This window comes from Amphiura filiformis, chromosome 6 (assembly GCF_039555335.1).
Source record: "Amphiura filiformis chromosome 6, Afil_fr2py, whole genome shotgun sequence".
NCBI lineage: Eukaryota > Metazoa > Echinodermata > Ophiuroidea > Amphilepidida > Amphiuridae > Amphiura > Amphiura filiformis.
Genome location: NC_092633.1, coordinates 18,610,687 through 18,630,067, shown reverse-complemented (window position 1 = coordinate 18,630,067; position 19,381 = coordinate 18,610,687). Strand labels below are relative to the sequence as shown.

General features: G+C 36.0%; 1 protein-coding gene across 1 annotated transcript; it reads right to left on the bottom strand.

The window, feature by feature from the left end:
* Positions 1 to 6,614: 6,614 nt before the first annotated feature.
* Positions 6,615 to 18,985, bottom strand: LOC140155090 (retinol dehydrogenase 12-like). The gene is made up of 5 exons (XM_072177789.1): positions 18,819 to 18,985; positions 10,098 to 10,340; positions 8,948 to 9,150; positions 8,583 to 8,794; positions 6,615 to 8,160 (listed from the first exon to the last, which is right to left on the bottom strand). Exons 1-5 carry the CDS (start codon positions 18,973 to 18,975, stop codon positions 7,965 to 7,967), a joined length of 1,011 nt encoding a protein of 336 aa, XP_072033890.1. The 5' UTR covers positions 18,976 to 18,985; the 3' UTR covers positions 6,615 to 7,964.
* Positions 18,986 to 19,381: the final 396 nt, after the last annotated feature.

Here is a 19,381-nt window from a genome sequence, read left to right as displayed (position 1 = left end):
AAGCGCTTGTTAAAATGTTAATTTTAAGTTATGACAATTATATTTGCTGGACTCGTGGGTAACAGTTGATACGTGGGTAACGTCAAATTTGATTTTATGGAATTTTATGGGTAAAACGTATTTGCATAAAATAATCACTTGGACCTCAGAATTATAGAACGAAGCTTCGTTTCATGATATAGTCATTGATGGCATATTCACTTAACATTTTTCAGAACGATCATTTTATTTTTGATACGCGGGTAACAAAATTATTAGCCAAATTGACTTAATGGCCTCTAGAGTCCACAAACTTTGGTGGAATTCAATCATTTTACATATGATGAGAGATCATGCAAACGTCTTTCTAACGGTAATAATTTCATTTTGATTGAAGGACATTCCATGACATATATGGTGCTTTATCTTTGGATTCGTGGGTAACGCCAATTCATTTAAGCCATCATGACTTGTCCCCTGGTATGACTTGCTAGTAAAGGCCTATATGCACAAAGAGAGCACATTGGACGTGACATGATATGCTCCATCAATAACGTGATTTCCTTTATTAATGACATTTTAGTGGAAAGTTAACATAGAGAGAATTTTGTCCCGCTTTCGCTGGAATTGACCATATATGTGACGAGTCACAATGAAAGCTATTTCTAGCCTGATGCTTATGCATCTCTTTATCCACATTGCAAAGAACAAAATCAATAAATATCAGACCCTCATAATTGGTAGTCAGTTCAAATCAAATGCCATTAACAAGCAAACTGATGATATTGTGGCGGCCATTTTGAACATTGTTAATCAGTAGAGGATTCAAACGTCATCGGAGGTCTAATATTTTGACGGATTCGTGTTCTACGCCGAATGTGGCTAAATAAACAACTTGTTTTACACCACCTTTGTAAAAAAAAAAGTCTAGATTTGCCCAACCCTATCAGTATCATAATCTGGCATATTCTTAAAAAGTATATCTTAGCGACTACATAGAATCAATCAGACTTCAGTAAAAAAACACCAGTTACTAGACTTGCTGTTGCGTTCTGGATACGACGTATACTAATTAAGCAAATTGTTATAGCACTCGAGCTGAAAAGGCGTTCAGTTGTAATTGCGTTGGTCTAGAAGTTTTCGCATTATTGTCCACAGCAAGTATGGCGATTTACAGCTCGCGTTGCTTTCTCGTGATAACATCGACAGAACGACAATCAGTTACTTCTGTAATACAAGATCATGAGAGATCAGAATAACCCTACCTTGATGGGTACATTCTGCTGGAAACGAGGTGGACCAAATCCATTCAATGATAAGATTAACAGAACATAATCTGATATAATTTTAACATCATATCTTGGAGACTTCATAGAATGGGTTTTATGCAATCCAACTTCCGAGAAAAAAAAGTTACCGGACTGAAAGAACAGGTTAACATTTCGTGATAAATTCAGTCTGCTTTAAAAAGATGCAAATGACTTGAACTTTATTCCATTTGGCTTGTATTTATCGACATATCTACTCTTTGATTTCCATGCCCCGTTAACCATTTGAATACATCTTTGAAAGCCTTCCGATATCTCGCATTGCAGCACCCATAGATAAATGGATTTATAGACGAATTCATCGTATATAGGAGTATTACGGTACCTTTAAAGCGGTTATATGCTTGAGGGGTTAGCACAGGGACATGAAAGTAATGCTCCACCAAAGAGACGATATTGTAAACTTCAAAAGGACCAAGTAAAATGAAGAATGCTAAGCTGTTAATGATAAGCATTTTAGCTACATCCTTTTTGTACTGCATTCTTGGGAAGTTAGAGGCTGCCCCTTCAGCTGGCGCTACCGTACGACTTAATTGCCTTACAATAGCTCTGTACATGATTGAACTCGAGATAAAAGTCCCAATAAATTGTATGGTATCGGTTAAATATAATGTGTGTAAACAACCGATACATGTTTTCTCACAGGTTTTCATAGGTATCCAATAATCAGTCATATAGTTTCCATCATGAATAGGCCGTGGATAGCACATTTTAATGATCTTGTCCGGTACTAGTCCAGGAAAAGATATAGAAAATGACACTATCCAGCAAACAACAGTTAATTTTACTGCACGAGCAAAACTATTCAACTTTCGATGTTGTATGGGTCTACAAATTGCAAAATATCTTTCCACTGTGACCATTAGCAAGAAAAATACACTTGCATAGTAAAACACGTAACTGACATACATCATGTACATCCTGAAACTGCATTCGAATGGAGTTCCATTAGAAAGTTGAAGTGTGGGGGCTACGACGTACCTCCGTATGTGTTTTATTGCGTTAATGACCAATGTGCAAATATCTGCAATAGCTAAATTTGCCAAGAAGAGACTTGTTGCCCCGCGCTTAAGGTAACGGTAGAGAGCCACCAAAAAAGTGACATTTCCAATGGTGCCAATCAGCGAAGCCGATGGTATGAAGCCCACGTAAATTGCAATTGTACCTGGCGTATATACCAGGCGCAAGATTTCACCATCTTCAAGAATCTTTGAATGATTTCGGTCACATGAGTCTGTCATCATTGTTTGTCAACATCTGGCCAATGTTCATAATTCAACTTATTCAATGTTCCTTTTTCAATACATTGCACTTATTAGTAGGTCTTCAGATTTATTACTACACGCAAAAATACAGAGCGAGTATGTTTAGCATTCATTTCCAGAGAATAGTGACCAATAAATCAGAATTAATCTTGAGACTTACAATTACATGGTGGATATTGAATTCAAATTCTTCAATAATGGCGCGGACAACATATTAGATTTGCAATTTTCATCGTCAATGTGTCTTTGATTTATTTTCTGTATTCCACAATTCGATAAAAAAAGGCTTGGCCGCGTTTCTATATTAAAATTGACAGCATTTCACCTGCGTTAGTTCTGTAAGAAAGTAATGAATATTTTCATTATACAAGTAATATGTAATAATAAGAAAACGTTTTTCCAGTTTTGCTTTTTGCGGTGGCAAGATGGGGTGTTTCAATAAACAATAATGAAGTATGTAATTTAATTAACTTCATTTGATTGCAGCAATTAAGTGCAATATTTATTTCCCTGAGTGATTTCTTTGAACGCCCCCATAAATAACGAGGCAAGTTGAAAACACGTGAAGCCAAAATGTAAATAAAATGTAAATATGTGTGCAAGCTGCTTCAAGTAAAAAATAAAACATGCCGTCTAAGGCTAAACACCTATGAAAGCCCTCATAAATAGCCCCATAAGTTGAAGATCAATTATACGCTCTTCGCGCGCCTTTATCTTGAGTTTAGGCCCCTTGAACACCATGGAGGGGGTCCATGTCTGACAGTACGAGAAGGCTTCACCTTTACGTAGAGGCGGTTTTGTGTATTTATCTTTTCCTTGTTTTAGCCGTTGGGGTGGAGTAAGGGTAGTGATTGTATGACTGTTGGTGCTTGTTTGTACGCACTCCCTTTATGTACATTATCTTGCAGCAAGTAATGCAATACAATTATGTGCGTGCGCATACATAGAAAAGTTAAGAAAGTGATCGAATATTTTGAAAATGGGCGATATTGACCATAAGATTGTACATGTATCCGTTTTTTTCTGGATTCAGGTTAGGTACTTGTTAAGTATCTATTTAACAATCCTCTTTGCTGATTAATGGCTCTCTATAATTCAGCCATTGTACATTAATATTATTTTGTTTAAAAATCAATTAATTACTCATATCTCATTAAAGCAAACAAAGTGTGCATTTAGTTATACAGAATATAAAATTGCCATTTTCCAAATAATTGCAAATTATATGGTAATGACAGTTTATGACAAAACAAAATTAAAGACCCATACAGTGATCCCAGCGAAAGTTTAAAAAAAATGTTTATAAATTGCTTAAAACTGAAAGATATTCATTCAAATTGTCATTTGGTATTTTTGAAATGAAAAAATTTGCAAAAAAATTAGGAAAACAGCAGTATTGACGAAGCTGAAGACCCATTCAAATATTATCAGTATATAAATTACAGATTTATTAAAATTCCTTATTTTTGTCTTACATACACGGCTTTCGGCTGAACCACTAGCATTCTATGTTAACACATTTATGACAATGACAAAGGTACCAATCCTGAATTTTGATGATTTTTACGATCGTTCGGATGAGCAAAATAATGAATGGGCCTTTAATGCAGGTCTAACGCACTATACTATATCATTACAATATATTTGTTACCATAACAACAGGGCTGCTTTTATACCTTATCTATGGCATGACAACAATTACATTGAGTTCCAAAATTTGGTGAAATATAATATAAAAAGAATAGGTAGTAAAATAAAACTTATCCAGGAATGTTATTAACCTTTCCAAACACAATGCACATTAAAAACAGCAGCAATGAACAGAAAGTAATTGTGGGTCATTTTCTTTCAATTCTATATTTCAGTATTGATGCAAGCTGCTGGTACATTTTAGTAACATATTTTAAGATACTAGACAGAGTACAGAATAATTCTTTAGAGGGTCCGTTCAAAAAGGGCCCCGAGATAGTTTTCTGACAAGGCCTTTTTCGATAAATCCGCCTCTGCACAATGATAGTGTAAAAAGTGTCCACCGAATGCCTTCATTTGGCACCCATTTTGTAAAATATTCCAATGACTAAGGGGGCCACATCCCCCTTCAGACACCCCCTGCGTCACGCAAGCGCGACGAAAGGCCTGCTTCGCGGTCATATTTGACCAAACTTGTGTTCCTCCACGATCAACCTCGGATTGACACCCTTTCCAGTCCTATCACTACTACTACGGCGAATAGATGAGAGCAACTATGTTCGTAAATCGGATTATGCCAAAACTGGTATCGAGAACCACGGCCATGTCGGCACCAATTTACCCAAATGTTTTAAGCAAATGGCCTAATGACGCTTATTCTGCAATCATAGTTGGATTTTCCCACTATAGTTGATCAAATAAAACAATTACTTTTAGTAATCAAAATCGGAGATATTTCTCTATTTTACCCATGTGCATCTAAAATGTTGACTTTCAAAGTTTTCACCAATTATTCCAGAGTTTCTGGTAGGTCAAATATAATTATTTTCTCAATTCCTATGACTAGAGGAATACTAGTATTTTGGAATTGGTTTTTAATGGATTTTCATAACCAGTGTGCAAATCAAGTTAATTTTGACATATATGACAGAGATATACTACTTATATGCTGATTATTCTACATTGTTTCCTCAAAATTGACTCGGACTTGGTTAAAACCCACGCCCTACAGAGCCACACAAAATACGAAGGGGGGGGGGTTGCAACCCACCTAATTTTCTATTATAAATATCATATACCGTTATATTTGATACCACTGTATCGCTATGGGTCTCTTCTACTCAGCGATATCAAAATAAGTACAAACATTCCCTGTATAATGTCGCTATGACATTACCTGTTACGGCCTTACCTGTTATTATGACTGTTTTGTCAGTTAAAGCCATATAACATTTGCTTAGGAAGACGCCCTCACTGAATTTTTAAAATTCCTTTTTTTACACGATTAAATTGTACTTTGTATACCCTGCAAAAATCAAGACTCTAGGTGCTGTAGTTTTGTCAAAATCCGAGATTTTGAATAAAACGCCGGATTCGGCGCTTTATTATTACGATGGAATTATTAGTCGAACGCATACACGATGTTCATAACACACAGTACGTACACGGCGTGCGAGACGGTGTACACAACAAAGGGTCGTACCACAACATGACCGAAGGAGTGGTACGTATTGGCGACATGTGCGCTGGTAGTTAATTCCAATTTTCTTTGCTTTGCCGTAGTTGTTCGGCTCAAAAATAAAAGGGGATATATCTGACAGTAAAAGCTAACATTTTATGGCAAATAAATGCTAATCTATTTTGTTTGAAAATGTTATAATATGGCTTTAACTTGGATGTATTATATAAACAAAATGGCATCATGCTTGACAAAACCAAGTGAATTTTTTTCTCAATACAGTATTTCGTCCTTCACATCGGAGGACTTCATCAGGCTGATATGGTCATCTGGTCCACTTTCCCGGAAAACTGGTTTCCGGTGCTGCTTAGTCTTTTTCCAGTCTTTAAAAGCTTATCGTCACGGTTATTTGATAGCATGTAAAACTACGCCATTTTAAAGAAAAGATAAACCATGATGGTGATATTTATCTTTTAAGAATCGCTTTTCATCTTTACAAGAGGTAGACACTGGTAAAATGACATTAAATCATCAGAAAAAGAGTAACAAATATGAAAAAAAAATTCAAAAATACTTGAAGGAAATGCTCAGTAGCTCTCAGTTGCGCTAAACAAGAAACCTTTCGTGCTTGGCTGATCCTCGCTGAATGAAGGTCATATTGATTTATTGTCTACAGGAATGCCTCTTCTCCAGACCAATGGTACGTTCATATTGATAGGTTGGACGTCCAAAGGTGCCGTATACGTATTATAAATTAAATTTAAAATATGTGTAAGTAGCGCCCTCAATTTTCACACAAATATACAGTTCATAGAATAAAAATGCCACAAAAATCAGGAAAAGATGAATACAATTTTTGTTAAACAATATCTAGAAATATGTGTACATGAATTTATTGTTGTTTGTATAGTCCAAGTCTAGAATTACATATTATAAAATGTTTTGTTAGATATTTTAATAAATGATTACATCAAACAACCGTGACGTATACGTGGCATAGGAAATATGTGTCCTGCCATCATCTCTGTTTAAGGTCTGGCCCACCTGTCTTATCTCCATGGCTTCTCGAACTTCTCTAGACTTTTGTTATGCTCCCGCTCAAGGATCTTTGACTCGTTCCAATTTATTTATTACACGGTTGACACGGGGGTCATGATCCGAAATTATTGCTGATTTAGTCTGTTCGAAGCGAGTGTACTTTTTGTTGGTAGCCTTATTGACTAGTTCAGTTTTGTGTTTTGCTGTTCTAATTCCAAACATGCGTCTGATCACAGCTTTGGCATCCGATTTTGCAGATAAATACGCTCCGACAAGCTATTAACACACGGGATAACCAGCATACCTTTGCTTTTCTCTTCAGTGGTCTTACTTTTCTAAGACAGGGGCGGATCCAGGATTTTTCAATAGGGGGCGCCCAATTTGAGATTTTTTTTATATAAAAATGGCCACGGAGCGGCCATCGCGGGATGTGCCCCCCTCAGTAGTGAGAAGGTGAGGGAGATATGCCCCCAAGAAGTGAGAAACCTTTGGAATGGGCCTTTAAAATACCGTGGTACAAGCTTGTATTTCTCGATAATTGTAACAGTGGCCCAACTCGTTTACTAGACCCTGTAGATAATTGAACTTGAACCCGAGCTAAATGAAACCATGTAAAGTTTCTCTGGTAGTCTAGACATTACCTATTTGATATAGGAAATATTGTGCTGTTTAGTAAAATTAAAAGCAGGCCGTTAAATAATTTATACAAGTAGTCGCTCTCCTGTAACCAATGCAAAACAAAAGTATTTGGTCACAAGAAGGCGGTTATAGAATATGCAGATGCTGAACACCGTATGCAAAATGAGTGTGTACAACCTCATTTGTTAAACTTCTAGAATTTGGCAAATTTACCGTACTTTTGAAACGAAATTATCGAAAATAGGTATAACCTTGAGTCTCTGTTTCATTAAATTTGATACATTTTGGAGTATGAATCCCAGGCTCGCATCCCTATCCTGAACACAACGGTGTTTTGAGGACCGTCAGATACTTTATCTTCTTTAAGATACTGGACCAAATTCTGTGCTTATTTCCGTCTTACATTAACATTACTACCTCAAATCACTGAAATGTAAATGACATAACGAGCATGCCTCTAATAAACAAAATAACAGTATAATATTGGGTCCAAATGTTGCACAGTTAAGCTTGGTTATTCTAAATTGTGCTTTAAATTTGAACATGTTTCTAAAGTGGTGATGCAATTTATGTCATGGATACTCCGGTGACGTCACAACTGATTTCCCATAACTTCTTTGCCAGACCTTCATCCTTCGCTTGATCAGACTCATTTTCTAGATGACAATTTGCGAAGTAACCTCCGGAATGCTTAGTTATAGACTCTTCTACTGCACAATATATAGATGTTTGAGCTCCAACCTCCTCACTCATTAATACAAGCCTGGAAAGCAATGAATTATCATTATGTCAGAATTATAAACTCAAACATGCACACAGCTCTTATGCTTATGTTTCATAATTGCCGTGTTAATTGGCACCATTACAACTTAGTTGACTCAGTTCTTTCGGTAACTACAAATGAATGTATCCAGTTATAGGTTTTCAGCGGGCGATTGAATTTAAGCCAAAGCAAATATTTTGTAATACAACATTTTTGTAATTATTATCAGTTCATCCACTTAAGAACCGCATTTATTTACATTCATTATATGGTCTCCATGGCAACTATTTCGAAGCTATATTGACACAACAGGTGCATGCAAAAAAAAAACACACACACACAAAACAGGCTGGTGATGAGTCTGATCTCTAACAGGAGATACAGGCCTTTTGTGATGTATTTATGATCATCAAAATTCTTACCAAAGCAGTGGACTGAGTAAGTTATAAACAACACTTAGATAGTTTCTCGTATGTGATCCAGATTCCCATATACGGGTGTAAACGCCACCAGGACTGACTGAGAAACTTGCAATGTCTGTGTCTCGTAAACGACGTGCCAATTCTCTTGTAAACAAAACATTGGCTAATTTACTACATGCATAACCTTTCAGATTCGGATACACTGTTCTGCCCTGTAAAAAGAACAAAATGATACAAACATGAACATTCTTCCGTAATGCCACATACTTTTGGAACTTCAAAGCTGTGATTACACACTGAAAATAACAGGCGTTTTTTTTTTAAAACACACTTGTAAAATGATGCAACCAACAGCAGTGAGGTACCTTTTCATCTTTCTTTGGAGTCATATGGAAGTTCCTCGCATACAAGTGTGATCGTGACGAAATGTTTACCACTCGACTTTTCTCTCCAGCTTTCAAAGCGTCTAATAACAATACAGTTAGTAGAAAGTGACCGAAATGGTTGGTTGCGAAAATGATGTCGTGGCCCTCTAGTGTTTTTTCTCCAGGGCGTCCTAAACCGATGCCTATTATACATGTATACAAACAGATAAAAACATATTGTTTGGTTAGAGTATACTCGCTTTTGGTGCATGAGGTCTTAGGTTCAATTCCTGGCTGTAGTAACTTGTATTAGCTTTGAAACAAAATCTAAATTTATTTGGCAACATCTGTAGATTATATTCAGACTTCCGCTCTCGACAAGGTTCATTTAGAATTGACCTTTTCGGTTAATCCCATAAGCCTTTGCGAGTACACCTGAGATGTCGTCATTTGACGTCACGCCGATTTGCAATGCGCAGTAACGATGTTCACTAAACGATGTGCGTATCGGCGCAGATCGGCGTGACGTCAGATGACGACATCTTAGGTGTACTCGCAATAGCTTATGGGATTTACCGAAAGGTTCAATTGGGTAAATACTAGTAAACCATGAGAGTACTCCGTCCTTCGGAGGGGACGTTAAGCCGTACAATACAATGATCAACATAAAACAATGGCAATAAAAATATCAAAAAACATAGTGATAACAAAACAAGAATGTAAGAGCAGTGACAGCAACCGCAACAACAAAAACAAACAATTATAAAACGCCGAAAGCAGGGACAACATCAATTATAGAAGCTCAAGTTTTACGGTTTCAGTAAATCGAAAGAGTCGGGTTTTTTCAATCTATATTAGATTTGTTTGATTTCACGTCTAACCTTGTCTTTAGCCTAACATTACTTATCTGGAGGTGACTTTTGGCCATTGACGTCTATCCATGTTGGGGGAGGGGTGGGGCTGGAAGTGGAAGACATGTCACCCACACTGTTTTGGGCAAAATGATTCATGTTTCGTTCTTTTCAGCCACCTTTTGACAATTCAGGCCAAATGCCCCCTACCCACTTTTCAAAATGGATCAACGCCGCTGCTGCTGGCCAAGTTGAGCAAAGGTGAAATGAGACTGCAACAAACAATCATTACTGCTTACCCGCATTATTGATCAAGACATCAAGCCGTCCATATTCCTGAATAAAACTCTTGGCGAATGCTCGTACAGATGACATACTAGAGAGATCCAGATGCCTATAGAATACATTGGAGTTCCTAGATAGACGTCTGATGTCATTCACAGCCACATCGGCTTTCTGAGAGTTTCGACATCCGATAATAACACATGCTCCACGACGAGCTAAATCTATTGCTGCTTGTTTACCTAAACCAGCGTTACCACCTGTAGTCAAATACACAATAATTTGGACTTGTGACAAGAGATATAGAGAGAGATAATTTGCAAGTACAGACGAGAGAGATCTTAATCGTTTTAACTTTGAATTTCAAGTGAAACTATGGTTTTAAGTTCCTCAATTTTACTCGAAATCGCTCCCGTACTTTTGTTTACTCTATTTACTTGTGTAGTGTATTAAAAACAACGTTTGTATTTAATTAAAGCTGCCAATTTACATTTCATTGAATCATGGAAACCACCAAGAAACAAAGCATTTCAACATAATTCATGTCGGCACCAACCTACCCAAATGTTATCATGGTTCTAAACATAACATCATGGTGACTATTCCGCCCCGGGATTGCGCCATCTTACTGGTGGATTTATCCGAAAGCTTCCTAAATGAACCAAAAACTTGTTAAACAGCAAGAATTAAGATACACCTTTTCAGCAAAACAGTTACACAGTGTTGCTGAAGACGAAATAGACGACATACCTGTTATTATGACTGTTTTGCCAGTTAACTTAGCTGTACTTTTACACATTCTTCGCCATTGCCATTCTCGGAAACGAAATAAACAAAGCACTACCATAAGTAGTAAAACTACAGCAAATACTTCCAAGCCGTGTATCAATGATATTGAAGTCAGCATAATTATATTAATTGTTCATAGTTCTATGTAGTTCAAAAATAAAATGCTAAATCTGGATTCCTGTATATAGTTTTGAAATATCAATGTCAATTTTATACACGTGCATGCCAAGCCTTTCGAGGTGAAAAGATAACCTGTTTGACCTTTGGACAAAACGTTGTATTCTTGTTCTTTACCGTGATACCGTTGGTTTTTGTTTGTATTTACAAACCCGCGAATTGGTAACACAATTGCAGTAGAGGGACCAACGCAGGATATTTTCTCAGCGTTGAACAGATGCTTTAAATGGACAAATCATATATCAAAATTATCAGAAAAGTCTGGAGAATTTTTCTTCCATGTTGTCAATTTCGGGTGATTTTTGTGTAGTTTTGACCAACAAAAGTAATTTTTACATGATATTTTAATTACTTAGGCGGCATGGAATGTGTATCAATTTATCAAGATGGACTCTATTTGGTGGAATTCAAATATTCGTTTGAAACCAAGAAATCAAGAAATTCTTCTTTTATCAAGATTGGTCTGATCGTGGTATATCTACCCTTGGGGATCTTAATAAAGGTAAGAAAAGTAGAAAGTAAAACCGGTGTTTAATATTACAGTATCTATTTACCAAAAATGTTTGGGATTAATGACTCTGAGCACATAAATGTTATTATTATGAACTTCATTCTAGTTTTACTTTCAATAAATTGGGTCAAACTGTTCGATAAGCACTTGATTTTGTCACAATCACAAAATAAATGCACCAAGGATTCCTCAGAATTATTACAAAAATCACAAAGTGGAGAATCAATTCTACCAATTTTATGAAAAAACTTATTTGTGGAAATTGCTCTGTGAAACACCTCAAAGTAAAAAGCCCGAAGTTGTGTTTCAATAAGAAAAGTTATTATTATAAACTTCATTCCAATCCGTATCCTGATCCATATTTAAAACATCAATCCAAAAGCTCTCAGTTTTTGCATGTCCCTCCCGTGTTTTCAAAATATTGTATGAATATTATATGAATATTTGGTAATTTTGCCATTTTCAAATAATCCAGCCGAGAAAGGATCAAAGATCTTACAATAGACCCCTGGAGAACACCATATTGACCTTAAGGAGGATTGAGTTCAATTTGCCTGCCCAGCAAACACAAAATGTTTTCGACATCATTCGCAAAAGGTTATAAAAGGTTGTTATAAAACGTTTAAATGTCGGGTTATATAAAGGGTACATTAAGGGATCTAAATGAGCGTTTATTGCGTTTCGACAGTATTTTTTTGGGACATGAGAGCACCTCAGACCTATCGAATTGCATTCTGAATACGAAGCATGTCTTTCTGATATCAATAATTTTCATTTTTGAAAATCACAATATAATACAAATTTTATGACAAATTATAAAAATTTGATATTTTTCAAATTTTGATATATAACAGTCCTCGAAGTAAATTATATAAATCTAATGATATATTCTTAAAGTGTATGTAGCAGGAGGAAAAGCCGACGGTCAATTGAAAATTTTGACCTTTCATATTAAAGATATGGATTTTTTTCCCAAAAAGACCTATTTTTTTTGGTGTTTTGGGAAAAAAATCCATATCTTCAATACGAAAGGTCAAAATTTTCAATTGATCGTCGGCTTTTCATCCCACCTACATGCACTTTAAGTATCAATCATCAGATTTATAAAGTTTACTTCAAGTACTGTTAAATATCAAAAATATCAATTTTTAATGATTTGCCATAAAATGTGTATTAAATTGCGAATTTCAAAAATCTAAATTATTTGATATCAGAATGACATTCTTCGTATTCAGAATGCAATTCGATATGTCTGATGTGCTCTAATGTCCCAAAATAAATACTGTCCAAACGTTCATACCCCAGCCCTTAATGGTATAAAACGTTTTCATAACATTAAATAACATTTGTTGGTAATTTACTGCATAGCAAACACAAATGTTTTACATGTACAGAAATCATTTAAATGTCGGGTTATATAAAGGGTATAAAACGTTTTAATAACATTCCAAAAACATTTTTGAAAACTTGGTACAAATCATTCTAAACAGAATGTTATTTTGGGGTTGAAAAATATTTTGCAAAAATGTTTGCCCAAAATATTTACAATAACGTTTTAAAAATGTTTTCACGACCTTTATATAACCCGACATTTAAATGTTATCAAAACGTTTTTTAAAAAACATTTTAAGAACATTTCTGTGTTTGCTGGGTGCAAATATTTTAACATAATGTTATTTAAGTGTTGACAAAATATTTGGCCAAAAATGTTTGCAAAAATAGTTTACAATGACATTTATAAAACATTTAAAAATATTGTTGTAGTGTGTTTTCATACAAAACGTTTTAAAACGATTTCATGACCTTTATATAACCCGACATTTTAATGTTATTAAAACGTTTTTCCCTAAACCAAAACCAAAAATATAACTTATTTAAAACGTTTTAAAAACGTTTTTGTGTTTGCTGGGTGCCTACCTGTTTTTAATTGCACTTTCTCTCTTTATTTATTTATTTATTTATTTATTTATTTTTAAATTTATTTTCCTCATTCTGCAGCTGGTGAAAATAACATGGGAAATTAGTCCTCTTGTCTTTGTCATTGTTGTTTTGTGTTGTTTGTGTTCGTTCTGTTTTGTCCTTTTGGTTTATAAAAATAATAATATCATAAAATGAAAATGTTTAATAAATCATATACAGTGATCCCTTCTTCCTGGTGATCTGAATGTGCACGTAAATTAGCCGCTCCTCCCTCTTCCTCCCTCCCTCTCCCAAGACTTCTCACAGGGGTGAATCTGCCCTCCCCAGCCCAACTCGTTCCTCCCCTCTTTGGGTACGCCACTATTTTTATACCAATCTCCTTCTTAAAATTAAATAGACATTTCTTAAAAACAATTAACCTTTATAGGCCTATTAGAGTCACGCGGTAGCCGTGACCAGCAAGTTTTAAAAAAAAGACTGATAAAGAAGACTACTAACAGATGCTCCCGCGAGACTATATTTACACCTAACATTAAAACACTTGACTTCTATTGTTCGATGTTATTTTTCGCTGGGTACAAAATGTATCTAAAACCATGCTAAATGTTATTTACAGTCTCAGGTGTAATATCTTGACAACTCATTAATTCAAAAAGGGCCACCAATCCTACAGTCAATCATTGTTCGTAATAAACAAATATTTTTGCTTCCATTTCACGCGGTATTTCATAGCGAAAATTAGTGGCAAATCATTCTGATCAAGAATTTTTGGACACTGCTACAGGTCTACCTGGTTATCACCTTCACACTACTTTTTCAGATTCACTTCCAATTATACCCTAGCAATTTCTGAAATACCGTACATACAAATTCCGAACCCCATTCGCCTAAAAAATCAAGTTTTTCACAATTCTTTTGTTCTTTTCGGACGACAAATCAATTCATATAATAAATATTGTACATCGACACGCTACTTCACAGCCGACTCCCGTGGTCTAATGGTTAAGGCCTTGGATTCCTATTCCGGGGACTCGAGTTCGAAATCCGCTGATCAACTTATTTTTTACAATCTTTTATTTTAACAATAAATTTTAGTTCATCAAGGATAATATAATTTTAAACATCCGGTGCTATTGTGATATTTTTTTTTTTTTATCAAAGCAAGATGTTTTATTCTCAGGGAAATTGTTTATTATATTAAGAACCTACTTTAAAAAAAAACACCACTGCACAGTGTCATACAACATCATCAATGATAGAGACCAGTTCTATGTATCCAACCAGTTTAAAAGACAAATTAGCCACCGATAGAAGCCAGGGCCTGAAAAATTAGAGAAATTAAAACCACAAACCGCGAAAGAACGCCAAAAACCGCCCCTCACTAGGGATATCCAACTAGATTGGCCCGCAGGGCTACAAAGAACCACAAACCACGAAATTTGGATATCCAACAAATTAAAACCACAAACTGCGAAAGACCACCAACAACCGCCGCTCAATAGAGACATCCAGCTAGATTGCCCCGCAGGGCTTCAAAAACCACACGCCGCGAAGTATAGTTATCCAACAAGCTTAAACTATAAATTAACCTCCGATAGAGGGTAAGGCATGAAGAATGAGGGAAATCAAAACCAAAAACCGCGAAAGACCGCCAACACCAGCCGCTCACTTGGGATATCCAACTAGATTGGCCCGCAGGGCTACAAAGAACCACAAACCGCGAAATTTGGATATCCAACAAATTAAAACCACAAACTGCGAAAGACCACCAACAACCGCCGCTCAATAGAGACATCCAGCTAGATTGCCCCGCAGGGCTTCAAAAATCACACACCGCGAAGTATAGTTATCCAACAAGCTTAAACTATAAATTAATCTCCGATAGAGGGTAGGGCATGAAGAATGAGGGAAATCAAAACCAAAAACCGCGAAAGACCGCCAACAACCGCCGCTTAATAGGGAAATCCAACTAGATCTATAAATCTAAATAACTATCAACCGCGAAATTTGGATATCCAACTAGATTGCCCCGCAGGGCTACAAAGAACCACGCACCGCGAAGTATAGTTATCCAACAAGCTTAAACTATAAATTAACCCCCGATAGAGGGTAGGGCATGAAGAATGAGGGAAATTAAAACTACAAACCGCGAAAGAACGCCAAAAACCGCCGCTCACTAGGGATATCCAACTAGATTGTCCCGCAGGGCTACAAAGATCCACAAACCGCGAAATTTGGATATCCAACAAATTAAAATCACAAACTGTGAAAGACCACCAACAACCGCCGCTCAATAGAGACATCCAGCTAGATTGCCCGCAGGGCTTCAAAAACCACACACCGCGAAGTATGTTATCCAACAAGCTTAAACTATAAATTAACCTCCGATAGAGGGTAGGGCATGAAGAATGAGGAAATCAAAACCAAAAACCGCGAAAGACCGCTAACAACCGCCGCTTAAGAGGGAAATCCAACTAGATCTATAAATCTAAATAACTCTCAACCGCGAAACTAGATTGCCCCGCAGGGCTTCAAAGAACTACGCACCGCGAAGTATAGTTATCCAACAAGCTTAAACTATAAATTAACCCCCGATAGAGGGTAGGGCATGAAGAATGAGGGAAATTAAAACTACAAACCGCGAAAGACCGCCAACAACCGCCGCTTAATAGGAAATCTAACTAGATTGCCCCGCAGGGCTACAAAAACCACAATCATTAAAACATAATTATCTTGCTAAGTCGTGGCACTTAGACGCTTCCGTAGTATAAGTATTGCTACATATACGCGCATTTCTCAGTTTCAATTTGAAGTAAATCGGACTGACTCTGTGTCTCGCTGGCATCGTCAACATTGGGTATGTGTTGTTCATATTTACATTTTCTTAGTTGCCTTGAATAATTTAAGTATAAAATTTAAAATGTATATGTATCCTATTAACATTACAGTCACGCGGTAGCTGTTACCAGCAAGTTTTAAAAATAAACGGCTGATAAAGTTTTATTAAATTATTTACTGTCATTAATCAAGGATAACATAATTTCAAACATCTACTTTTCGTTTTATTCGTTTTATGGAGTACTTCGTAACCCGATGACTTTCCAAGCTTAGAGCTGCTTGGCTACATTCATAAAAAGAAAGAAAATCCACCAAAAAACGTTGACAACGTAAAGAAAGCAGCAAGTTTAAAAAGCCCCCACCTCGGCTCACTTTTTGAAACTTGGTCCCATTTTAAATATCAACAGCAAATTGGTGTTTTTAACGTTTAAACAATAGCATCATTGCCATTAACATGCCTACTTGTTTAATTCAATCATTGATCATAAACTTAATAATTATTATAAAACAAAACATATATAGGATATTGGCCAAGAACAACATAATAACCTTTCTGATCGTTCCAGAATGCTAACAACTTTTAAAATATCGCATCGGCACATTAAAGATACATAACACTTGATAATTATGACAAAGTTTAAATCAGTATCTTTTACAAATGGGACCAAGTTTCAAAAAGTGAGCCGAGGTGGGGACTTTTTAAACTTGCTGCTTTCTTTACGTTGTCAACGTTTTTTTGGTGGATACTTATACTTACATGCATATGTATAGCGATTACCATTATAAAGTAATATTGATAATGGACATGGCAGCCTTAATACATTCTGATGTGTAATCGATCAGCAAAAGCATTCAATTTATTTAAATGAAGCGCCTAAAGTCAGGTGGGTGGTAAAGATGATTGCATCGACAGCAAAAGCCTCCCTTGTAGACTTCAGACCCACACACGCACACATTTGGGATACATGAGAACAATGGTACCACTTTACACATGACTGCCCTTACACATGACTGTATTGTGGTCACTTATTGATACTCGCCTGTTGTGTAGAGCGTTAATATGATGCCGGATCAGTGACCAATTTAATGGCGGAACCGCTTTATTCGAAACAATGGTACCGCTTTTATGAATAGCCTGTCGCAATCTCTAATCGGCATCAAACGAACAAAGCATTACATAATCTATTGCTACTCTATGACTATTGAAAGCTCTTTGGTCTGAACCATATCTGAATGGTGACACAACGCAGCTAGACAATAGATCTTCTTCTGGCTGACAAATAACGCGGTCTAAGATATTGCTAGACTTATGTGTTGCAGAAGTACCAAACTGCTGTAAGTCATGCTTAGCAAGAGATGTGAGATATTGAGAAACATCAGATTTCCACGGCTTATTTACGTGCACATTCAGATCACCAAGAAGAAGGGGTCACAGTCTATGATTTATTAAACATTTTCATTTTATGATATTATTATTTTTATAAAAAATTTTTGGCCCTTATTTCCAAAAATTGAGCAAATATTAAAATTGGACTTTTATTGCCGGTTAGGACTAACTAAAGGATTAGGATTTAGCTATGTTTCATTTGGCAAAACAGGATAATATTTTTTTTATTCCAAAAAATTAGTTATGTATTTTTCTGCGCCTTTGTTGTGAGAGTTGCATTGGCTGCCTGTCCAACAGAGAATCAATTTCAAGATCTTGGTGCATGTGTACAATTGTCTTCACGGTTCATCGCCAAACTATTTGCAGGACTTTCTTCACATGTACAGTTGTAACCGTGGTGGGCTTAGGTCCATGCAAGATGTCAAACGTCTTGCAATCCCCAAAACAAAAAGGGATAAATCTTTTTCTGTTCAAAGACCTAGGTTATGGAACAATTTGCCTACCAATTTGCGTGAGGCTCCTAATGTGCAATATTTTAAAAACCAACAATATTAGATCTTTGATATGTTTTGTTTAGGTTTTTTACCTAATATGTATTTTCATAGACATGTTTGCAGGTATTCACTCCCGTTGTGTACAAATTGTACTTTTTAAACATTGCATTTTTGATAATAATATGTATTTTATAATGATATATATGTCCCTATTTGGGTTCAAATGTATTTTTAATTATTCTAATTGTGCTTCAGATTGCTGCGCATATCTGTTTTGTTCAAATTTATTTACGATGTCATGCTGTGTATTTTTGTGTATTTTTATTTTCTTTGTACAGCGCATTGGTCCATGGGAAATGCGCTTGATAAGTTCTTTGAAATAATAATAATAAATAATAACACCATGGCTGTCGAAAGATAAAAAAAATGGATGTTTGGAACAAAAAAGGAATCACAACGTTTTTCTGTGACCCATAGTTTTTGACCTATGACAATAATTCATAAGTAGGGATGAAAAGAACGTTTTTAGTCATTTTGTCCCATAGAAACCAATGGTTAAGGGAAACATTAGGCGACTTTTCGATTATCGACAGAAATAAATCGTCACGATATGTCTACTTACCTGTTATTATGACCGTTTTACCAGTTAGTTTGACTCTACTTTCACACCATCTACGCCATTGATATTGTCGGGAATAAATGAAAGCAACAATCAATACGGAGGGCCAAAATACCAAAAATAACCCAAAGTCAAGTAAAAGTGAGGCTGTAGAGATCATTATGTAATGTTCCAATACGTAGAGAAGTAGTAGTCCAATCAGCTTCCTTTCAAAACCACCACATGAGCATTAAAAGTACGAAGCCGTCATCCAGCTTGTGTATCACTTCCGAACCTTCACCGCACGCACGAATGGGTCACCACCATACCAACTCAGTGATCTAAGGCAGAATACTTTTGGCAAAAACCAGAATACATATAAACAACGGCCGAAAAGGTCATAAAGTGTCAGAGATTCATAGAAAATATCTAGAGTATGAAGGTTGCAAATAATTAAAGGCTTATTCGGTAGCTTTCAGTGGTCCCAGTGACAGTGTAACAAGAACTGTCATTAAAAAGACAGGATAGAAGTAATAAAAGCAATTACAAAATAGCTAGATTTGTGATATTTTTACAAATAAGTACGA

Bases quoted from the DNA above. Each gene is read 5' to 3' on its own strand.
- LOC140155090 (XM_072177789.1), bottom strand. From the start codon at position 18,975: ATGATCTCTACAGCCTCACTTTTACTTGACTTTGGGTTATTTTTGGTA. The intron at 9,151-10,097 runs GTAAGCAGTAAT...CATGTATAATAG, and splicing joins TGTCTTGATCAATAATGCGG to GCATCGGTTTAGGACGCCCT. The intron at 8,795-8,947 runs GTACCTCACTGC...TTCTTTTTACAG, and splicing joins CTCCAAAGAAAGATGAAAAG to GGCAGAACAGTGTATCCGAA.